The sequence below is a fragment of the Trematomus bernacchii genome, unplaced genomic scaffold (assembly GCF_902827165.1).
Source record: "Trematomus bernacchii unplaced genomic scaffold, fTreBer1.1, whole genome shotgun sequence".
Taxonomy (NCBI): domain Eukaryota; kingdom Metazoa; phylum Chordata; class Actinopteri; order Perciformes; family Nototheniidae; genus Trematomus; species Trematomus bernacchii.
Window position 1 is genome coordinate 14,041,371 of NW_022987973.1, and position 21,611 is coordinate 14,062,981.

Consider the following 21,611-nt stretch of genomic DNA (forward strand, 5'->3'; position numbering starts at 1 on the left):
GGCAATACCTCCAAAAATACAAGTTAGATGTTAAGGCAAAATTGCAACTTACTGGGTCAAATGATTTTGAGTTAGTAGATACTATCAAATCAAACTAAAATTAAACTTGTGTTTTTAAGTATGAATTTAATGCCCCTTGTAGCACGTTTGGACTGCTTTTAGCAATGAAAGGTGCTTTACAAATAACATTTATTATTATTATTCAAATTAGATATGTCAAAATTATTGATTTGGCCTTCTACTGTAAGCCAATAATGACGTATTCAAATAAGCATTTTAAACGACATGCCAAGTTTAGGTTTTACTATGGAGTACTTTAGGAAGCCTTTTGTTAAACCTTGGCCAAGGGCCCTCGAACAAATGTCATTTTGGCAAATTCTAGCATTTTAGTTTTACCATGTGTAGGCTTTTATTATGTATCACTGTCCCTTCTTGGAATATAATAGAATTTCTGAAATACTACATCAAAACAACATGAGGGTCAAAGTAAAACTCAGGACATTAAATCAAACACAATTTGGAGATATTAGTGAAAAGTATTAATAAAAGTAAAATACATTGAGACACATTTTAACCAGATCACAACTTTGACTTTGTATCTCATTACTTTTTTAACTGAGCATATAAACATTTTGAGTTTGAGGCTATTTCATAAAATATACTTATTTAATGATTTTAACAGCAGATTTCACGAAACGCTTTTATTTTGAAGGCAAAATTAACCCTTTTCCGTCTTTGCATTGTTTCGCACTTCTTGCGGGTGCCTGGGTTCCTCCGGTCCTCCCCTTGAAATTCCCAGAAAGCCCGGACATTTTCTCAAATTACCCACTTCACGCCCACTCGGTTGTTTCTGTCAACTGAAACGCCAGCATGTTGTTTTTCAAGCACCATTCTGCAGTGAATTGTTGCTGCGTATTAATAATTTATTTTGAAGGCTGCGTAGTGCGTACAACGGCACTTACAGTAATGTTTGTATTTGTAAATGTAACATTTGGTGTGAATTATTGATCACCTTACATCCTGACAATGACAAACTGTCAATAATAGCTGCACTTTGCTCTCATTTTCTCCCTTTCTATATGATGTCCAGCACTAACACCTATTTAAGACAATCTAATGGCCTGCATATCCAGATCAGCATTAGGTGATTTATATATTTTTACACAAAGGCCTTCAAACTCAACATTATTTCCTGGTAGACTAGGATCCACTTTATTTAGTTTTGTCTTGTCAGTGATATAGGCCAAGTCACTGCAATGTGAAGATGAAGCACTAAGGATAATATTCAAGGTGCAAAGATAAGTTATATAATTTCAAAGAAAAAATATCTTATTAAATGGAGCTGCTTAAACTGAACATAGAAGACCAAAAAGCAGTCTTGTTTTAAGTATATATTATAGTTTTTGTTCACATAAATGTTTTTTAGTGTCTCATATCAGAATTTATATTCGACTTTATAGTGATGATGGTAAAACAGTAAAAGCAAGGCGGTATTATTTTTACCATCTCCATTAACGACGAGTCGCCTAAGTTGTTAGCAAATGACTAAAACTGCAAAAGAAAATTGACCCGGCAAAGCCTAAGAGCTATAGTACATAGTTCAATATTCTTAGTGATTTCATATCTGTTATTTTGTAATAAGGAATAAGGATGTTCTAGGAGGAAATGGCCCCTTTTCAGGTTTTACTATGTAGACATTCTGCAGTCCTATTGGAGTAAAAAAGTGAAGTCGTTTTATGGTCTGAAAATGGGAAATGAATTCACTGAAGATTTCCTCTTTTCCTCCGAATTCTCTGTTATGCACACAGTGATGACACATGAACTCTTAGGCCTAACTTGGATTTATTAAAACACAAAGAAAATTGTGCAAATATACATTACATTTTGTTTTGCATCAGAAGACAAAAGTGAAAATGAGAGCAAATCCAATCATCAGTTATGCCATACACATTTTCTGTTAGTCTTTAACATATAAAAGGACACTTTTTTTTATCTATATACAGCATGGTTACTTAAAAAAATAAAATACAAATACAAAAGTAATACTGACAACATTGCTGTACCAAGTGCGCAGCTCCAACAACTCCTGAATTCTAAACAAGATACACAAAATTGTATCACAAATATGACTGTAGTTTCTATTTTGGCATCAATCTGTCTTTTATTTATGTCAATGGAAAATACATTTGGCAAGTAAACCAATATTCTCTTTTACAGTACCTGTTTGAACCTTGTTGAGAAAACCTTTCTGCATTATTCAAATCATCATCATTTTCCTTTATACCGTTTTTACCAATTGTAACTTATTTAAATTCTTATACAATTGAATTATAACAAGCATAGAACAAGTGTTCAGTACCTCTTCTAACATTTGTTAAGCTCTCAAACATCCCTTCTTCAACACACTCACTCATGTGAACTTTGTTAGTCTTGACATTTCAATGTTGGCTCTTCAGTGTCAAACAACCAAAATCTTCTCATAGGTTTGTCTCATTTAAACGTTTTGAATAATTGCAAACTGTTGCGACCAACTGTGGTTCCTTCAAGCACATTTTCTAATTACAGAAGGAAAAGTCAACATGTCACCACTGTCCTGAGGATTCACAGCTGTACAGTCATGTGGCATTCATACCTGATGGTGAAATTGTGAGAGACGGACAGAGACCTAAAGGAAATCATTGAGTGCTATTCTCCTGAGGGAGCCTCCAGGTCTGTAATAAGCACATTTCCATCCGACTCTGTGGCCTGTGAGCTGGTTTGTCTGTAATAAGCGCTGCCGAGTGTAGGAAGCCTGCGAAAACGTGAAGCGCTCCTCTTGTACACAAACCACATCGCTCCTGCCAGCAGGGCAAAGATTAGAACAGCCACTAGCACCGCAGCGGGGATGACACCATGGTGTAAACCTAAAACACACAACATGAGAGCTTATGTGAAGTCATATTATTGTTTTCAAATGTAGTCTATTGGAACTACACTTGGCAGTGGTGGAAAAGGTATTCAGATCCTTTATTCATCAAAAGTAAAAGTAGTCATTGTGAAGTAAAATGTTCCCTGTTAATGTTGCACAAATATATACTGTACTTTAGTAAATTACACCACTGTATATTTGTCAAATGCATCACATTTTATAACAGATTATGTTAACAATGAATTTGCACATTATATCAGACTGTATCCTCACTGAGCTTCTACTGAGCACAGCCCCACAATGTGAAACTAAATGCTCATGGCCCCTAGCCAGAGTGTAATATGTTCAAATTGAAGTGCACTTACCATTCAGCGGTTCCACTTCCACCTCGGTAATTATATCTGCAAAGAACACATACAGTGAAGTTTAATTTTTCTTATAATGTATCAACTTGAGTAATCAGATCACAAGGTCTGAGCACAGATGAAAATTGAGTCAATGCTATCAAGTGTGATTTTGTTAAAAAAGAAAATGGTGCAACCACAATTAAAACCTGTTTAAAAAAAAAAACCTTATTATGCTAATTCGTATTTCCAGCTATGTTGTCAAACTTGAATGTGTGTGCAACTGTGAAACTTGTCATACATAGCCATATTGTAGATCGTATCTTTCTGTGACAAGCACAGACTTGGTTTTCAGAATGTTAAACTGAAATCTAAAGCTCTAAAAAGGTAATGAACCTTAAACATCTTTGTGCATACAGTTGCAAAATTAGTGGCATTGTTGAAATATCTTCCGGGCCTTTCTGGAATGGTAATGTTTTTAATTTGCACTGTCCACTTTGTCTCAGTGGTACCATATAGTCAAACAACAATGACACATCACTCTATAATCAATTTGGAGATCTACAGCGACATAAGCAATTCATCAAATATTCCAATATGTTGTACAAGTTTAATAAAGGGCAACAAATATTCTTTCAGATTCCGTATGAACCTACCTGAGGTGGTTTTGCATACAAAGCCGAGCCTCTCGTTGCACTGGGACAGGTGCCACACTCCATCCACCACCCTGGTAGTGACACAGGCGTCAGCGGTCAGCAGCTTGGGGTCCGGGGCCTGGTTGAGCCAGTTGGTGTAGTCTATGGGTGACCCGTCTACCCAGGCCATAGAATCAGCTAAAAGCAGAGGCAACAAATAATGAAATGGGATTTTGGGGGATGTGATCACTTGATGGGTATGAGAGTTATAGATTCTTACTGTCAATGTTAAAGTACATCCCCAACCACACAGTGTGGTGGAGGAACCCCGACGTCCACAGCTGCTCCAGAACAAAACGATTCTCCGTCTCACTCTCGATGGTCAGGACATCCGAGGTGTTTACTAGAAAGACAGAAGCACAAAACTCACAACTACTGTGCAGTTGAAATAAACAGTTTGACATTTTGGGAAACTCTCAACAAAGGAAAGAATAAAGCATATTTCCCCAAAAGTCCAACTATTCCTTTTCTTTACCAAATCACAGACATTTGAGATTTTCTATGTGAGCATATTTTGATAGGTAATGTAATGATGAATGTAATATTTATTTTTGTTTTTCACAAAGATTTTCATTTAGCTGCACTTGGAAGTCCTTCTTCCCGCTTTAAAATGAAACTCTGGTATAGAGGATAAAGTCTAAAGCAGGATTTTACTATATACACATGTATATTTCCACTAAGTGACAGTGAAAATTACACTAAACGAGTTTTTTAAACCCTTCAGATAAGCTCCTGTATTTGACCTCTAGGGGGAGTATGTATACCATCCTGCAGATTATACTGACTTAATATATTTTCCACTTTTTCAATCATAATATTGTCTACCAATTTCTACGAAGATGAGGATTACAGAAAATTCACACCTCATAAATCCTTACCTTTCTGCCTGCAGTGCTCTCTTGACTCTTCAAATGTGAGTTTCTGCACCACAGGCTCGAAGCTGTAACAGCCATGTCCGAATTTCACCCATGTTGAGGGGCACTCCAACTCATATGAGATAAATGGTTTACTGCCTGTTAGAAAGCAAGAGAAATGGTTTCACACACTCTGAAGGACAGAAACTCAGCAGCTGAAGAGGTGCAGTGTCAAGCGATCAGATTTTCATTGAAGATGCACTGACTTGGTGGGGGAACATGACACAGGGCTCCTGGTAGCGGAGTTTCACAGTCAGCTCTGCGCCAGCCTCCGGTCACGTCCATGTACACACACTCTCCCGTCACAAAGTCGTCATCGTCTTCGTCCGCGTCCCAGTGTGTGTACACTGTGTCGCTGCCATCTGACCACTGATAATTGATGCCACTCTGTAAGGGAGTCGTCAGTGAAAAAGTTACACTTGTGGTAGCACTTTAAAACTCAACACTTATTCCACACGGACCTCTGACTGTATTTGCTGTATTAAATATTGTGCAACTATGCTTACATTAGGTTATTATTTCAATGTATTGTACTGTAAAATACCTGCACAAGCTGTGGTATGTATGAAGTGGCACTTTTTGATGTATTTTATAGTTTCCCTATGTATTTTTCCCATTACTAAGTTGTATTTAAGCATAAAGAAATCTTCACACCCACTCACAATTGTTGGTTCCTGATTGTGCTTGCTGAAATACTGTATTTTAAATAGTTTTTCTTCTACTTTAGCGGCATCACAAACTGTAAAATTGAAATATTTTAACATCTTAACAAATATTACAATGTATCAAATGGAACATTTGAGGATACTTAACTATGACTATGATGTCACTAAACTATGATAACAATACTACAGATGTTTGTTAGTGTTAATATAGCATGGTTACTGTATTATTAAGTGCGATAAAAGTGAAAAGAGTAAGATGATTGGTTCATTAGACAGACATAGAAGAAGATCAAGGCATAATTTAAAAAAGGAAGAGAGAGGCAGAGAGGGGAATCTTCTCCCTCACTTCCCATGTTCATTTCTCTCCATGACTAAGACATTCCACGGGGGCTCAGCAATACTTGAATCCAAATGTTAACGCTCTGAATGTCTGCTGGGAAACCAAATGCCTGCCAGTGGCATACCTCTTCATGGGCAAAAGGCCAGGAGAAACCCCTGAGGCATGTGAGACAACTGTTACTATCTATTGGCGGGCTTCTATGTAATACAAATAAAACTGGAGCACAAAGTTGACATTAGGTGTCCATTTAAAGAATCTTTTAGGACCTTGTATACTTTTTAACTAACATTACCGTAAAATGTGTTCACATATTAGGATAAAATGTCAAGCTTTTTTGGTCTTACTGTAAGCTTTCTGTGTGTATCTTTTTCTTAAAATAAACAAAATGCTTTTGGTGAGGAAGACAAAAAGCACATTCAAAGTAATAACTACCAATTTCTACAATTCATGCTAATGTTGCAGTATTAGTTTAGGGAAATATGTTTGTGTGCTTTCTTGATGAAAATATAAAAACCATGTTCATGTCTGCCTGTTAAATATTAAACTACAACTAGTAGATGATTAGCTTAGCATAACATAAACACTTACAGCAAGACAAAACGGCTAGCTGGGAGTCTTTTCGTCCACATGACAGTGAGAATAAGAAAGCAATTATAGCTAAAGTGTGGCACACACCTCCCTGTGAACTACAATGTGTTGTTTACGTTACGAAAATGTCAGCAAGGCTAGTAGTCTCCCCCTTTTCCAATCGTTATGCTAAGCTAGCTGTAGCTATATTACAGACATGAGAGTGCCATCAATCTTCTTATCTAATACTGAACTTCAAAAGTGTATTTCCCCCAAAAAAGATTTCCTTAAAAGATTAACTGTATAAAAAGCAGTCAAACACACACACAATTCCACCTCTCCAATTCACACATACAGCAGACACACACAGTGCAGGAGTATATAGTACATATAGAGGATACATACGTCTTGACTATATAGTCCAATCCAGTGGGGGACTGCCAATCTATTGACAAGGACAGTAAGGAAAGCCTGGTGGTAGGCATCTGTAACGCTCACTAGGTCAGAATCATTCTCTATGCACATATGCATCGCGTCGTACCAGCTCATGTTGCCGGACACAACTTTGTAGCTGCGGCTGCTGTACTCAATATTGTCAGGGAGAGGGTGAAGATAGGAATGGGTGGGGGGTTTGGATGTATCTGCAACAAGAAAAAAAGGACAAAACTAAAAGGAGTGTGGGAAGAAAGGTAGAGTGATTACTTTAAGGTGTTAATATTTGGGAAAGTACACAATTAAAGGATGACTGATTAGCTTCACTCACTACTCTTATAGATGAGTAGTAAGAAAGATTGTAAAGGCAAGGCATAAGTATTTGGAAATGAGAGAAGGAAGATTTATTTGCATTCGAGAGGAAGCTAGAAAAAGGGAGAATTAAGTAGATGTTTTGTTACTAAATAAAACTAATAGCATTATATTTATTTTAACATTTCAAAAAAATATACTCTTCTCATTGTTGCCCTTAAGCCTTAAATCCGGTTGCTCTTATGAGGCAACAAGAAATTCTTAAGAAACAGTTAAACTTATGTATTTTTGTTTTCACATTTCATTTTCCTGACAGATATACAGTAAGAGTGGTGTTGAACTTAACAACTAACTTTTGGCAAGAAAAATAATAGTTTATAGTGAATTTTCACAAATTGTCAAACTATTTATTTAATGTGAAGAATCAGAGCTATCAACTTGCTCGATTAAAGTTATATCACAATACACTTGCAAATCACTGTGACAAGGGGAGAAGTTAAACCACTGGAGATCAGCAAAAAAAAAATTATTTGCTGATAAGTTACTCATAACTGTCAGGAACAAAAACACCAAGAATTTATTTAGAAATGATAGAGAATAAGTCATAAGAGAAGTGCATGAGAGAGAAATCTTAGAGTGGTCTGACAGTAAAAGACAAAGACAGACATGCTAAAAAGCAGTCAGAGAGGCAATGAAAGACAGACAGTGACAGCATAAAACCAAAGAGAAAGACACTGAGGGATTCTTACCTTGAGATTTCTGACAAACAAAGCCGTACCCGCTCTCACTGCACTTCTCATCGTACCACTTCCCTGTCAGGTGAAAGTTGTGATTGTTGGACAGCACAGTGCACAACGGCTCATCAGTAAATCCGCTGAGCCACTCATTTTCCTGGGGTTCACAAAGCACATATCAATACACAAGAACACATGCAAAACCATATACAAAAGCACAATTATGACACTGGACTCTTTTCATTTACACTGCTTTTTCACCCAAATACGTGTGTGTTTGCACAGGTCAAATGGTGGTTACACATTTGATCACATTATATTGTCACCCGATACAGGTCAACAATTTAATGTGATTTATGTGACATGGATGAATTCCAACTTTTCCCAGTTCCTTTTTATGCAAGTGTAGCAAAGTTGGAGGAGTTATTTTTATAAAAGTAGTGATTTGTTTTCTGCACAGACAAACTCATGTAATCATCACTTAGAGCACTTACTAGGCTTGGATGTATACAAAACTCTCCAAGTTGAATTACTTGTTTATTTGTTTTTGTATAAAAAAGTATAGGCTTTTGGATAACTCTAGCAACAGTGCTTTATTTATGGTTATAATGCCACAGGATTTTAAGCTATCTTTTATAAAACACTGACAGAAAAAACATGGTTTATCAGAAACAAAGTTGATATTGCTTAACAAAGTGATAAACCAATGTTATTTTTAACCATGCTTGATTCTTGTGTCACTGGGAATTCAGTCTTAATTCTTCTGTAAACAATGGCTTCTCATATATCAGTGATGCATTTTCTTTTGTATACAAACACACATTTGAGCCCAAAGATTAAGACTACATTAAGCAGTATTCTCAGAAGCTTACAGTGAGGTAGCTCTTTGGTTCAATTGGAGACCAGTTGGTGTAACTGACTGTTTTCCCATTGGTCCATTTCATAGTGTCCTCATCCCGCAGACCAATCCACACACCGACAGAGCTTCCCTGGAGCAACATGGTGATGTATGCTGCAGAAATGACGGCATGACACCAATAACAAAAAAAAATAAAAACAGAGCAGTATTCCTTTCTATTTTCCTACCAACATTGCTAGAGAGAAAGACAAAAACAAAGTGATGTGTTTTTATTTGAAATTAGCCGTTCTTCATTGGATGGTTGTGAAGCCCACTTTACCTTGTTCAATCTCGTCTTCGATAGCCACCAACGAACCATCGAAGGAAGAACAGATGGACCGGGCATCCTTCCAGCTCTTTCCCTCCTTTGGGCTGTCAATGATGTGAAGCAGGAGACACTGCCAACACACACACACACACATATTCATCCCACACAAAACATGAATATCACAAAAAAATGATTATCTTATGACCACCAGGACTTGTTTGGTGAGGTCAGGATTCAAAGTTTGAAAAAAATCTAAGCAGATTGTTTTTCTAGGATAGACAGAGAGTTATGTCATTTCACTATACTGGTGAAACATGAACAGTGTGAGACTGCTTTGAGGACGAGAAGAGATGAAGCAAGAGCTGTGCTTCTTATGATTACATGTTGAGGTAAATTATGTAACTTAACACAAAGCATTACGATCTTCACTATTCAAATCCAATGATGTTGAGCTTAAAAGGCCACTGATATTTAAACCAGTTAGAAATTGTTCCATTTAAAGCGTAGAGGTTTGAGTTGTCAACCGTGAACAAAATACACAGTTAAGGTATGTATGGGGATTCTTGTTTTATCCACATTTAAGTTTAATCGGGGTTGGCTTAAGCATTATCAGCAGGGGGTTATTCTTATTGTCAACCTAACTATCTCAAGAACAGTGAATGTCAACACAAACATCCTGCTTCAGCCCAAGAGGCAGCTGGGAATTTAGAGAAGAGACAGTTCAAGAACTGACTTTTGGGAGAGAACAAGACAAACTTAGCCTCTGTGACCACAGAAGAATTACAGAACAAATAAACTAACAAATGCGTTTATCTGATGTGTGTTTCAACAGAGTGTGTGTCCAAGTATGTTTCTGAACCTTGTGTCCAAAGTACAGCCATTTCTCCGGACATCCTCCGATGTAGTGCGGCTCCCTGGGAGTCTCCACCACAGACACAGTCTTTCTCTTGCAGACGTAGCCGTTGATATCCCTGCATTTACTCTCCGACCACTTCCCTGTAACGTACCAGGACAAACACATTATAGTATGTGCAAGTAACATGCACCATTTGAAGTTTTGAATGTGCATGTGTTTACCTGTTGAAGAGGACATGGTGACACACATCCTGTTGCTTGCGCCCCCACCGGCTCCCCTGTCTGCCCAGTTCTCAAAGTCTACCTCTGTCTTGTCGCTCCACCTGCAAACAAACACACTGGTTTTATTGAACTTGCCACACAAGGCTCTATTGTGATTTGTTTGGGTAGCAATTCAGTTTAGGGTCATTTGTATTTATTTTTTTGCATTGGGTAATTTTGTTATACTTCTTTGTTAAGCAACACCTGGAAGCCCTTTTTCTTTTGTAGCTGGGCTCTATTTCTTATTACATGTATTCAGTTCAAGTTAGTTTAAACAATTTGCTCTTCAGTTGGCGTTTTTTTGCGTTCTCTGAGGGCTCATTTTACCAAATTGCCAATATGCAACATGAGATCATTTCCTCTTGCTCATTTTGGCATGTTTCCCTGCTCAAAACACTACCTGCTTAACCGTGCATGAGCATCAAAAGCCGTGAATTACCTCTTCAATTTGTAAGTGCTGCCGCCATTCGAAACTGCTGGAAAAATGTTGTTCTGATCCAGGTCTCTGGGTTATAACTACATCAATGTGTACTCGACATGTTGAACAAAGTGTAGACAGCTCAAATAGAATCAATGGCAGCAACCAGAAGAGTTTAACAAAGTCCAAACAAAACCCACCTGGCCCCCTCTCCAGGCTGCCCAGTGGACAGGCCGATCCACCACTCTGTCGGGCCCAGGGAGAGCTGAGGAAAAACAGTAAAAGGAACAAAGATGAAAAAAAAACGTACTTGACTTTTACCCTCCCTTCCAATCCAGTCCTCACTAGGCCGGAAGACCAGCTTTTCAGAGCCTCTCTTAACATGAGCAGCCATTCAGGCGCTCTCCTTTGCCCGTGCCTTGCCTCTTTCATCGCCTTGTTTTGTTCTTTTATCCCCTCACAAGCCTCAACACCACAAGAGACTTCTTTAATCTGGTCCGAAAGGCTGCAGCCAAAAAAACAGCCTTTTTCTTACTCCCTGTGTGTGGGAGCACTCGAGCATGAATGTGTCAGCACATGAGGTACATTTTAGCTCGGTCTGCAAACACTCAAGTTTGTATGAGTGTGTCAATTGTGTTCACGCTTGCTCTTGCACGTGTTTATTTTTCACTGTGTGTGAACTGTTAGGATAGGCCTATTTGGCCATTCAATGGAGAAGCCTCTATGGTTAAGTGCATTGCTTTGGCAAGTGTACTCCTGTGCTCACTGAACACCAAGAACACAAAGTCTTTATGTCCCACTGCCCCTGGCATCATTTTGGTCACAGCAATTAGATGGTGGGATATTTGTACTCGGAAAAAGTAAATGCATTTTCTTGATTATGTTGTAAAAATGGTGTCACTTTAACCAACCTAATTATACTACAGTATACCGTTTTTAAAAGGGGACGGTGACAAAAAGGTATATGCATGTTTAGTTGGTGGTAAATAAAATGTAAAAAAGAAGATTTTGGTAAAGTAGAAATTATCATCACAGTAGTGTTGTATGCTTCCATCTCAAAGTGATTATAAAATAGATTTGATCTTCAAATCAATTTACTATATGGCAATACTGAAATTCTGCATGAGCAGGGGTGGCAGTGACAGACCCTGTGCAGGCGCTCCTTGACGAAGTGCAGCTCCTCTCTGGAGTGCACGGACAGCAGGTAGGCTCCCATCATCTGACAGGCCAGAGACACGGAGTCCCAGTCAAAGGGCTGCTTCGCCAGCAGGTACTCCGCTCCATGGTAAAAGACCCAGGGCTCGCTCTCTGAGGGGCAGCAGGGCAGACCACTTTAATACCTTACACATTACAAGTAATGAAGCGTAGATATATTGACAGATATAAAATGAATGAATACATTTATAAAAACATGACATCTAATAACGTCATTCCACTTTGTGTTGACAGAACTAAATTGTTCATAAAGCTTGTAGTTGCCAGAAGTAATTAATTACATTTAAATTATACTTACGCTCATTGTACCAATAGGGTTTCATCAGTTTATCCCCTGTAAAAGAAATAAGTTAATTTTATTTAAAAAATTCAAAAGTTCTAACATTATAAATTAATAAAAACATTGCTGCTCCGGCTTCAAGCATGGCCACCCAACCTTTTGGTAAAGATGGCAGTGATGGGTGCTGTTTTGATTACCAGGATAATGCAAAATGATGCAAGTGTGACAGTTTTTACCCCTGGACATCTTGCAGATCCACTCGTGTTTGGCCTCACAGGGCTGCGGCATTAGAGCGTTGGTCAGGTCGCTGTACACAGCACAGTCCCTCCGGTCATCCTCATCGTTCTTATCCTCTATGAAGGACGTCTCCACCTGCACCGAAACACACAAGGGAAAACCATATGGCATGCATCCTCTGCTAATTAGTGTGGTTTGTTTTTTGAACATCTCTGTGTACTTACAGGAGAACCATCAGACCACTCCCAGGCTCCGGGATGTTCAGGGTCTCTCTTATTAAAGCCCACCCAGAACCAGCGACCCTCTGTTCTAAAAATAGAGGAGCAGAACAAAAACACTGCAACATAAGTTTATCATAGACAGTATTTTAACATTTTGGCTTTGACAATTGTTGCTAATTCAATTCATGCCATGTCATTTTGATTTCGATTATATCCTGAAACACACAGGAGGTGGGCAGACAAAGCAATATCTCTCATCACTTTAAAATAATGTTAATAGTCTTTCCATTTTAATTGGAATTGTGGTGAATAATTTCACACGGGAAATAAAAAGAAGAAAATGCTATTTTTTGGGCAAATCCAATTAAAGTATTATAAAAATAAATGTATTGTATATGCTTCCCCATTGTGACCTATCACACACACAGATACCATGTGGCCAAATAATGCTTTTGATCTGTCCTTTCTGGTTAGATAACAGTATTAATCATCAAACCTAACACTTACTTGGTTGAATGATATGATCTAATAACTGTTTTTAACTGGAGGCGTCCTGTATAAAATTAATCCTCGGTCAGATTTGAAAAAAAACATAAACCAAATTTAATCTTTAAAAGCCAATAATAAAATGCTGTACCTGCTGCTCTAAACAAATTCAATGACAACACCTCAACTGTCGCACTTATCAGATCCTAAACATTCCTGCACTGACGAGGCCCAGAGGGCTGTACCAACCCTTCAAACATGGTACTGAGGAGCAGCTTAACAAACACCTGCTCCTCATAGTGGAGGAAACTGGCCAGCTGCGCCCCGAGGGCCTGGCAGAAGAAGTCCGCCTCCACCCAGGAACGCTTCATCAGCACTTTCTCATCGTGGAACACCTAGAAGAGCAACACTTACTGTCAGCCCAGGATTACAGCTCACTGCCAGTAACACTGTCGAGTTACATCATAGTATTATACACAGGAAATGCATGCAAGTATATAATAGACATCTTTTCTTAATTTAAATGATTAGTTGGGGCTGATCTTTGTAGTAGTTTTGTAGTTAGTACTGTCACTTTACAAACCTGCCCTGATCCCCATCTAAAGAGCTGAATAACATGTGGATTAAGGTATTTGCCAATCAATTAGAATACACATTTTGAAAGAAGCTCAGGTCGAGCTTCTTGAAAGCAAATGTTTATTTAATTTCATCATTCATTTTAATATATTTGGACTGCTTTCTTACTTACTTTTAATGATCAAATGATTATTAATATATTTTTACAAAATAACAGACAGTAGAACGATAATGAAAATAAGATGCAGACCTTGTGGACATTAGATATTTTGGTGTGAATGTGAATTCCAATCCAACATTTACAGTGTTTAAGTTTAAGTGTGTTTCTGGGAGAGTGAGGAGCACAGAGAGAAAATGAGGATGGTCCAACCTTAAAACAGTGGAGCATCCCAGCGTGTGATTCCCACCCTGGAGGGCAGGGGGCGTAGGCATCAATGTGGTGCTCTGGCAGCTGGACATCGTGGTAGCTGCTGATGCTCTGCTTGCACACTGACAAGGCCTTGTGGGACTTGCAGTCTTGTACTTCCCAGTGACCCAAAGCAGGGCCGCCTGACATAGCAACACATCCGCCAGTACTGACTAAGGAAATGAAAAGAAAAGGATTTAAAAGAGAGGAGGGGTGGAGATTTCTAATAAACCAAACACCCAACTAAACACAATCAAAGTATACTGTGTTTACCTGGCTGGTGTTTGTTCCAGTTTGTGAAGGTGAGAGGCAGCGAGGAGCCATTGAGAGGAAGCCAGCTGTACTCTCCCCCCTTCTCCTGGTCCGAGAGGCCGATCCAGTAATACTTGCTGCTGTTTGTTCCACTCTCACTCAGCAAACTGTTGACAAACGCCTGTTCAAACCTGCCAGCATGAGCAAAAATAGATGAGAGGTGAGGAGAGAGTCAACAATGTTACCACAAATAAAACAGAATAAAATATTTGCTCAATAAGCCACCTGTTTTCCACAGTAAGGAGAGGAGCCCTGCAGTAATATCCCATCACTGCATCCTCATAGTTCTGTTCATGGCTCGTCACCGTGAAGCAGGAGTGTCCATGCCGTTTCCAGCCCTGACACATCAACAAAAAATAACCAACCAATCAATAAATCTTTACGTTTGGTTTATTGCAATACAATACAAAACATCAACAAATATTGAACAAAGGAGAAAAGGATTTCACAGACTGAAGAAACAGTACTGCAAAAAGGAGTAATATTCAGCAAAGAACACAGAGACAAATAGTTTGTTTAGGCAGAGGGTGAGACAACATTTCATATTTGATTTAGGGGTTTGTAGTTAGAAGACATAGAATCTTCAGCTATTCTAACGTCTTTGTGAGGCCACAGTTACATACACAGTGCTTTTTGTAACATCAGCATGCTAACATGCTAACATTGACCAAAGTACCAAAACTCCTGCTTTATTATTGGTACCCCTCTTGAAAACGTTTAGATCTACCGATTCCTCATCTGGAGCAAAGGTTATTTTATGTGTGAGTGTATGCGTGTGCAATTATATGCAGGTCTGTGTGTATGCAAGTCTTTGTGTTGGGGTGTTTTGACAAGTGGTGTCAATTTGCCCCCCCGCCCTCCCCCCTAGATCCGTCTACCCCCCTATCTTCGCACACTTAGGGTCAAGAGGTCTAATCAAACATGTACATGGAGACAAAACACAAGCTTGCTTTAAAACTTTGAGTGTCTGTAGTCATTATATCAACAAAGTGTTACTACGGTACACATACAATGAAAAAACTAGAAAATATAGTTTTGTTAGCTAAAATCCTAGCAGGAATCATCATAGACTCGCTGAGCATGTCCACTGATATTGTGCCTTCAGGGTCATTCATGGCCTCATGTTGGAGGGTATAAACTAGCCTGATGACTCAGGAGTCTGATATTCTTGTAAACAGAGTCAAGGAGCAACATGAACGCCAGACAATACGTCAGCATTGGAGTGAATCAGCTCATTGTGCTTCTGAACGGGCAAATTGCTCAGAAGTGGAGCTGGTGCGGGCGTGTGGCTCCGCCTGGTGCACGCCCTGATCTGTATGGAGCTATTGTGACACTGCACAGCACATGATCTGCTGGAAAATGTTTAAAATAAACCACTTAAGATTCAGGGGAAATAGACTATTTGTTTTGTCGCAGTGGTCAAACCAATAACATTTAATTTTACCGACGCAAAAATCTTATTTTCTTGCAAATGATTTCTTGATGTAAAAAAGGCTGAAGAAATGTTTCACTGCTCTTAAGTATTGCCTTATGCTTTTAAGTCACAACTGACATCAGCACTATTTGTATTCTTCTTAAAAACGAAATACATGAATATACAAATACAATAAGTGTAAGAAAACTGAAGCCAGAGTTGCGCCACATGATTTGTAAAGTATAACAAAATACAAAAATAAGTGGTAATCATTTAATACGTTGTTTTGTTTTTTGTGATCAAATGTTTTTATTTATAATACGTTGTTTTGTGATAACTTTCTCCTGCGAGGTAAAGGTTAAACGACACCAAAGTGTGGCACTGAATGGCAGTTTTCTTGCATCAGCTAGTAAATGTTGATCTGCATGTATGTGCATGTTGTTGTGCATTTCATGCTCCTACCTCAGGACACCCTTCATCCCAGGTTCCAGGCTGATGATCCGGATTCTGGCTTTCTTTTCTACACACAGCTGGCAGCCGTTCATCACATGCCCCTATGAGCCAGTTACCCTCCTGTAAAAGGGGTTAACACTTTACTCTCTCAACGACATCAGATAAGTGTATACAAACAATAACACATTTATTACAACGGACGCAATCAGACGATTAATTACTTCACAACTTTTCTTGATAAAAGATGACTAGGTATTTGATGGTTCTGGCTTCTTATTATTGACAGGTATGGAGATTTATCTTATTAAAAGCTTTATCTCTTAAAATTTGAATATTTCAATTGTTGCCAAGACAAAGAAGGACATGTGAAGACATATAGTGCTCACCCATTGGGCTTGCATCTTTTCCTGTTACACTGTTCATGTTATTTGGAGATCAAACAGATTCGGGATTTGTACCAGTGACATTTTTTACAATGCGTGACCCCCTGTCATAACTTCAAGATAATCCATTACATAACAAATGTGTAATGTGATCAGTACAGCAATGTGATGGCTTTGAAAGTAGTTTGCAGGTGCCAAAAGGCTTAAGAAAAGTGTGATTGGCAAAAGAAAACAATTAAATAATCAAAGGTTGAAGCCCTAAAAGGACTATTATATTCTTCCTTAAGGACCCACCTTCCTGTCTGCTTTGACACAAAGGGATGCATCCGTCAGGTTGGGAGGGGGGTGATACTGGTGCCAGAAAGTGAGAGTTACTGGTGAACCATCAGACCACTCTACAGTTGGAGAAAATTCCTGTTTCCAAAGTCCAATCCAAGCCTCCTCACTGTCACTGGAAGCTATGAAACAATAGTATTTAGTAACCCACTGGTATTTCTTATTGTGTCAATGACAAGCCTAACTTCATATATCTTTGTAGAATGACGTTCCTTACAGTTAGTCAGAAGGCTGAGCAGCATTTCCATCTCTGACAGGGAGTGAAGGCTGGTGAGGTTTGCCCCCTGAGAGACACAGGCCCGGGAAGACTCCTCCCAGCTCCCTGCTTCAGTCCCTGACAGCAGCCGGTAGCAGAAACCATTATGAGGCCACCAGCCATTAGCACACTCTGTTTGGATATACTGCCAGTTCTCTGAAAGAGGAAGAAGAATTGGGAGAGGAAATCAGAAAGGCATATTCTAAGACCAGAATAACACAACTTCACAGCAGACATTGTTTTGGTCTAACCACCAACGGGGAAAAAGAGAGAAAGGTCAAATGCTCACTCCCCAGGTGCTGTGCAGCTGCTTAGGCCAAAAGCTCCCAGATGTAAAAAGGCTTGTCGTACATTTTTCCTTCTGCTCATAATTCATCCCTGCTTCAGTCTGGGACACCTCTGAAGTCTGCATGTCAGGTATATATGCAATGTGTGTGTGCACTCACCCAGTGGCTCGGCTATGCGGGTGTCGTTAGGCGTCTTCTTACAGATGTAAGGCAGAGCGGACTCACAGGACAGACTCTGCCAGTGACCCTCCGAGGCGGAGTTGTACACCCCACACTGTCGGTCGTCCTTCAGCGGGCTGGCAGGCAGAGCTGATGGGATATATGATGTTATTAGAGCTTCAATATGTAGAAACAGCTTGAAGTGCAGACCCTTTTTTCCTCCACAAACGGTGCTCGGACATTATATTAGGAAGAGAAAACACATATATAGCATACACACATGCATATTTATGTCTTTTTATATCCACTTAAATTATGTCAATCAACACTCAATATCACATTTTGGATAAGCAGCTGATGTAGTTTCTCTGGCTCATGTATGCACTATGGAGTGGCCATGCACTGTACAATTGAAAGATTATCAAATCATCTCTTATCAAATGCAAAAAAACAGAAATGTCAAATATGACCTATTCAATACATTCATTGCAAATCTTCAATCTTACTTGGCGCTGAACAAATAATAATCCATACTTTTAGTGAAATTGACCAGTGATAGAGGTGCTCCATCAGACCACTGCCACCCCCGTCTATCCTTTAAATGGTTCAGCCCGATCCACACCATCGCTCCAACACTTGCCATTCGATCTAAGACAAGAAACAAACACAGGAATGCTGTAAGAGTTGTCAATAAATCTTTTCTGATTTCCATAGTAATTGAAAATATCCATCTCACAAGACAGCAAACAGATATAAATACAGAGCGATAGAACCTGAATAAAATAGCTGATAAGAAGGGAGAGTAAAACCCAATATGAAGTAGTATGAATAAAAAATCTGTGCGGTGTAGTTTCAGTGTAGTGTTTGTCGATGTAATACATGTACATTACATGTGTTTTGGTCCCTGTATATGTTTTCTAGCAGATGCCTACCTGTGATGTACCTGTGCTCTGCCAGGCTGGTGATGCTGAGCAGATTTCCCCCTTGAGCCTGGCAGGTGGACAGCGCCTGGCTCCAGGTCAGGATGGTGTACAGGTTGAACTGGTAACACGCACGCAGCTCCTGGTTTGACTCCCAAAAACGCTCACAACTAGTATCTACAAATAAAGCCATGAATTAAAAAAGGCATCAGGAAACAGATAATGACATAAGTCGGTGTACACAAAGTCTCATAGGAGTGAGTCGGGGTCAACCCAAAGGTTTTGGATGGGGTTGAGTTCAGCGCTCTGTTCAGGTCAGTCAAGCTTCCACACAAAATTCAGAAACTATTTAATTGGAGACATAGCCTTGGACATGTGGAAATAACAAGTTTGAAAAAGGACGTGTCCACTACAGGACATAACGTTTATTTACTCAGGTTCCCTTCTTACTCTTTCTGGTGCATCTGTGTATATGTCCAATTTACCTTGCACCGGACAGAAGCCCCATCTTTCTGCCTCATCATAGCGAGTGGTGGTAGCACACCAAGGAAGATGGTCCTCTCGCCCCTCAGTTGTGCACTCAGAGTACCATTTGTTGTTGTATTTAAAGGGCAAAGCGCAAGGCATGCCATGTGCATTTCCCAACAAAGTGTGGATATCTGCAAACAAAAATAGTCTAATATGATGTTAAATGTCAAACATCCTGTGCAGACTAGTCAGATAGTCAGCCAATGTTGGAAGTCAGAAGACAAGCAGGATGTGTCAGGTGTTTACCTTCATATGGATATGAGCAGGGCCCTCCTTTGGGGGTGTTGTACCTTTTCCACTCATGATAGGTGTTTTTCTTTACCACCACCAAACGTCCAGCCACAGCCACCTTCCACTGTGAAGCGCCGTACAGCATGTTTCCACTGCAGCGCCACCACAGCACCGGGAGAGCCATGTCACACTCAAACATGCCCAGAGGCTGCGTTGTGTCGGAGATGTTGAGGCCCAGGCACGTGCTGGTGCCCAAGTTAAAGAGGTGATGTCGGGACACCCACTTCCACAGCATGTGACGCGTGGGCCGCTCGCAGTCCTCTAGAACGAGGTTAGAGCGATCTACTTTGATGCAGCGTTTCAGAGGCTCACTCTCCAGGATAAACATACCCTTTTCTGAAAAGAGGAGGGGAAAGTGTAAGGGAGAAGATGGGTGAGACACATAGGGGAGGAAGTGAGAAATGGATGTGGAGGTGTAACACAGAGACAGAGGAGGGTGGATGGATTAATCTTGTGAAACCAAAAAGGATAGATACATATACTGTTGGGATACCCCCTCAGCGGGAAGCAAAAATGTCTAAAAAAAGTTCAGAAAGTAAAAGGAGACTTGAACTGGGACCGTTTCACAAGCAGCTTTAACATTTCACCTATTTTTTCCAGATGTTTCTCCACCAAAATGGAACAGTATTCAAGCGAGGTGAAGGCCTGAAGGAACCTTTTTATCTTCCAAAATGAATAATTGTCTTTCTGTACCTGGATACTCAACCAAAACAAGAGGATGTCAAATGAATGTGTTCAAATGACAGTGATGGAAACGGAGGTAGAAATAATTTTCCATACACTATTTATAACCAGGGAAGAATACCAAGACTGAATGTGAGGGGCGTATCAGTGACCGCATATCCGTTGTCTGTGTTTATTTATACTAGCATGGACTAAACCATAATATTAAAACACACGCACAATTAATTTCAGAATAATTCTGAATTTTGCATATCTTTTAAAATCTTTATAGATTTTAGTATAGAATATAAAGGCTTTTTGCACAAGCTGCCATACAAATACAGTAGCTTCTTTTGTCCAACCAACAGTACCAAACGTACAAATATTAACTTGAACAACTTTATTCAATAAATAAACGAAGGTCTTGAGCCAGTTTTGTTTGCCTGAATAACAGTAATGATTAATCGGTTTTCAGAATTCTTGCATATTAATCTTCTGTCAATAGATTAATCATTTCATCAATGGTTTCAAGTCTAATTCAACATTGAAAGATATAAATCAGAGAAAGTCAGTGTATCCACACATTAAAAGGTGTAATCAGGGAATGTTTGACGTTTCTCCTTATAACTCAATTGACTAATTGATAAGTCGACTAATCATGTCATTCCTTAACATGATCACATGTTCAATCATCTGCATGTTTCCTTATTCAGACTGCACCTTAGGATGTTTAAGTTACTTTGAATATTAATTTCTCTTAGGGCCAAAACCGTGTACTGCACGTTTTGAGGTTTTTTTATGAGATACATAAAGAAATGAAAACCTGTTGCTAAAATGTGAGCAGATCTGCAGCTAGCAAGCTTCAATACAACTTGTTACTACAATGACAGCATAATGCTTGTTCTTTACCCATGCTAGCCTACTCAGCAGTTATACAATTGTCTTCCATGTTATGTAAAAGGATAGGACAAAAGATGCAGTGATGGCTTATTTTGCAGGACGTCAGTAACATTTAAACACGGAAAACCGAGCAGCAGCTGCAGCCGGATGATTTCACTTACTGTAGAACTCCATAAGCTGTTTTTTCTCCAGGACCTCATCGTCTTCCTCGTTGACACACATGCAGCCTCTCGCCAACAACACTGCTACAAAAACAGTCGCCACGACAGTCACGGAGTCGATTAAATGAAACTGTGCTAACATTTCGACGGCGGGATGCAGTGTTGAAGTGCAAATGTCCGCACATTCCGAGGCTCCTGGTCGCAGAGAGTATTTTGGGGCTCGTTGTTTTCTGAAAACTTTGTGCGGAGTGAAGTTTTTCAGCGGGGGACCAGCGACGTCACGTCTGACGGAGGAACTGCTGCTGCTCTCCGGACTCAAAATGCATTACTGCCGGACTGTTCTCACTGAGAAAGAGCCAAGAACAACTTTATTTAGTCTGAACAACAGAGCCCAAATAAATAAACAGACAGACAGACAGACAGACAGACAGACAGACAGACAGACAGACAGACAGACAGACAGACAGGGGTCAAGGGGTTCCTTAACCAGACAGAATAGGACCCCCTGGACTAAAA

General features: G+C 39.5%; 1 protein-coding gene across 1 annotated transcript; it reads right to left on the bottom strand.

Annotated features, from left to right (window-relative positions):
* Positions 1-1,823: 1,823 nt before the first annotated feature.
* On the bottom strand, positions 1,824-21,387 carry pla2r1 (phospholipase A2 receptor 1). The gene is made up of 30 exons (XM_034117061.1): positions 21,096-21,387; positions 19,327-19,707; positions 19,038-19,211; positions 18,565-18,729; positions 18,167-18,280; positions 17,633-17,782; positions 17,148-17,342; positions 16,889-17,052; positions 16,221-16,331; positions 14,570-14,682; positions 14,306-14,475; positions 13,997-14,205; positions 13,300-13,445; positions 12,568-12,652; positions 12,343-12,478; positions 12,125-12,160; positions 11,759-11,919; positions 10,812-10,876; positions 10,155-10,255; positions 9,937-10,073; positions 9,090-9,207; positions 8,784-8,923; positions 7,927-8,068; positions 6,839-7,074; positions 5,068-5,248; positions 4,826-4,960; positions 4,168-4,290; positions 3,909-4,085; positions 3,274-3,309; positions 1,824-2,903 (listed from the first exon to the last, which is right to left on the bottom strand). The coding sequence occupies exons 1-30, from the start codon at positions 21,235-21,237 to the stop codon at positions 2,686-2,688; spliced, it is 4,461 nt and encodes a 1,486-aa protein (XP_033972952.1). The 5' UTR covers positions 21,238-21,387; the 3' UTR covers positions 1,824-2,685.
* Between the last annotated feature and the right edge of the window lie 224 nt (positions 21,388-21,611).

What these genes read in the sequence shown, in the direction of transcription:
- pla2r1 (XM_034117061.1), bottom strand. Translation starts at nt 21,237, where the DNA reads ATGTTAGCACAGTTTCATTTAATCGACTCCGTGACTGTCGTGGCGACT. An exon ending in ACTGGTCAATTTCACTAAAA is followed by an intron (nt 17,783 to 18,166) that starts GTATGGATTATT and finishes ATATCCCATCAG; the next exon opens with CTCTGCCTGCCAGCCCGCTG. An exon ending in GGAAGTGGAACCGCTGAATG is followed by an intron (nt 2,904 to 3,273) that starts GTAAGTGCACTT and finishes TGTGTGTTTTAG; the next exon opens with GTTTACACCATGGTGTCATC.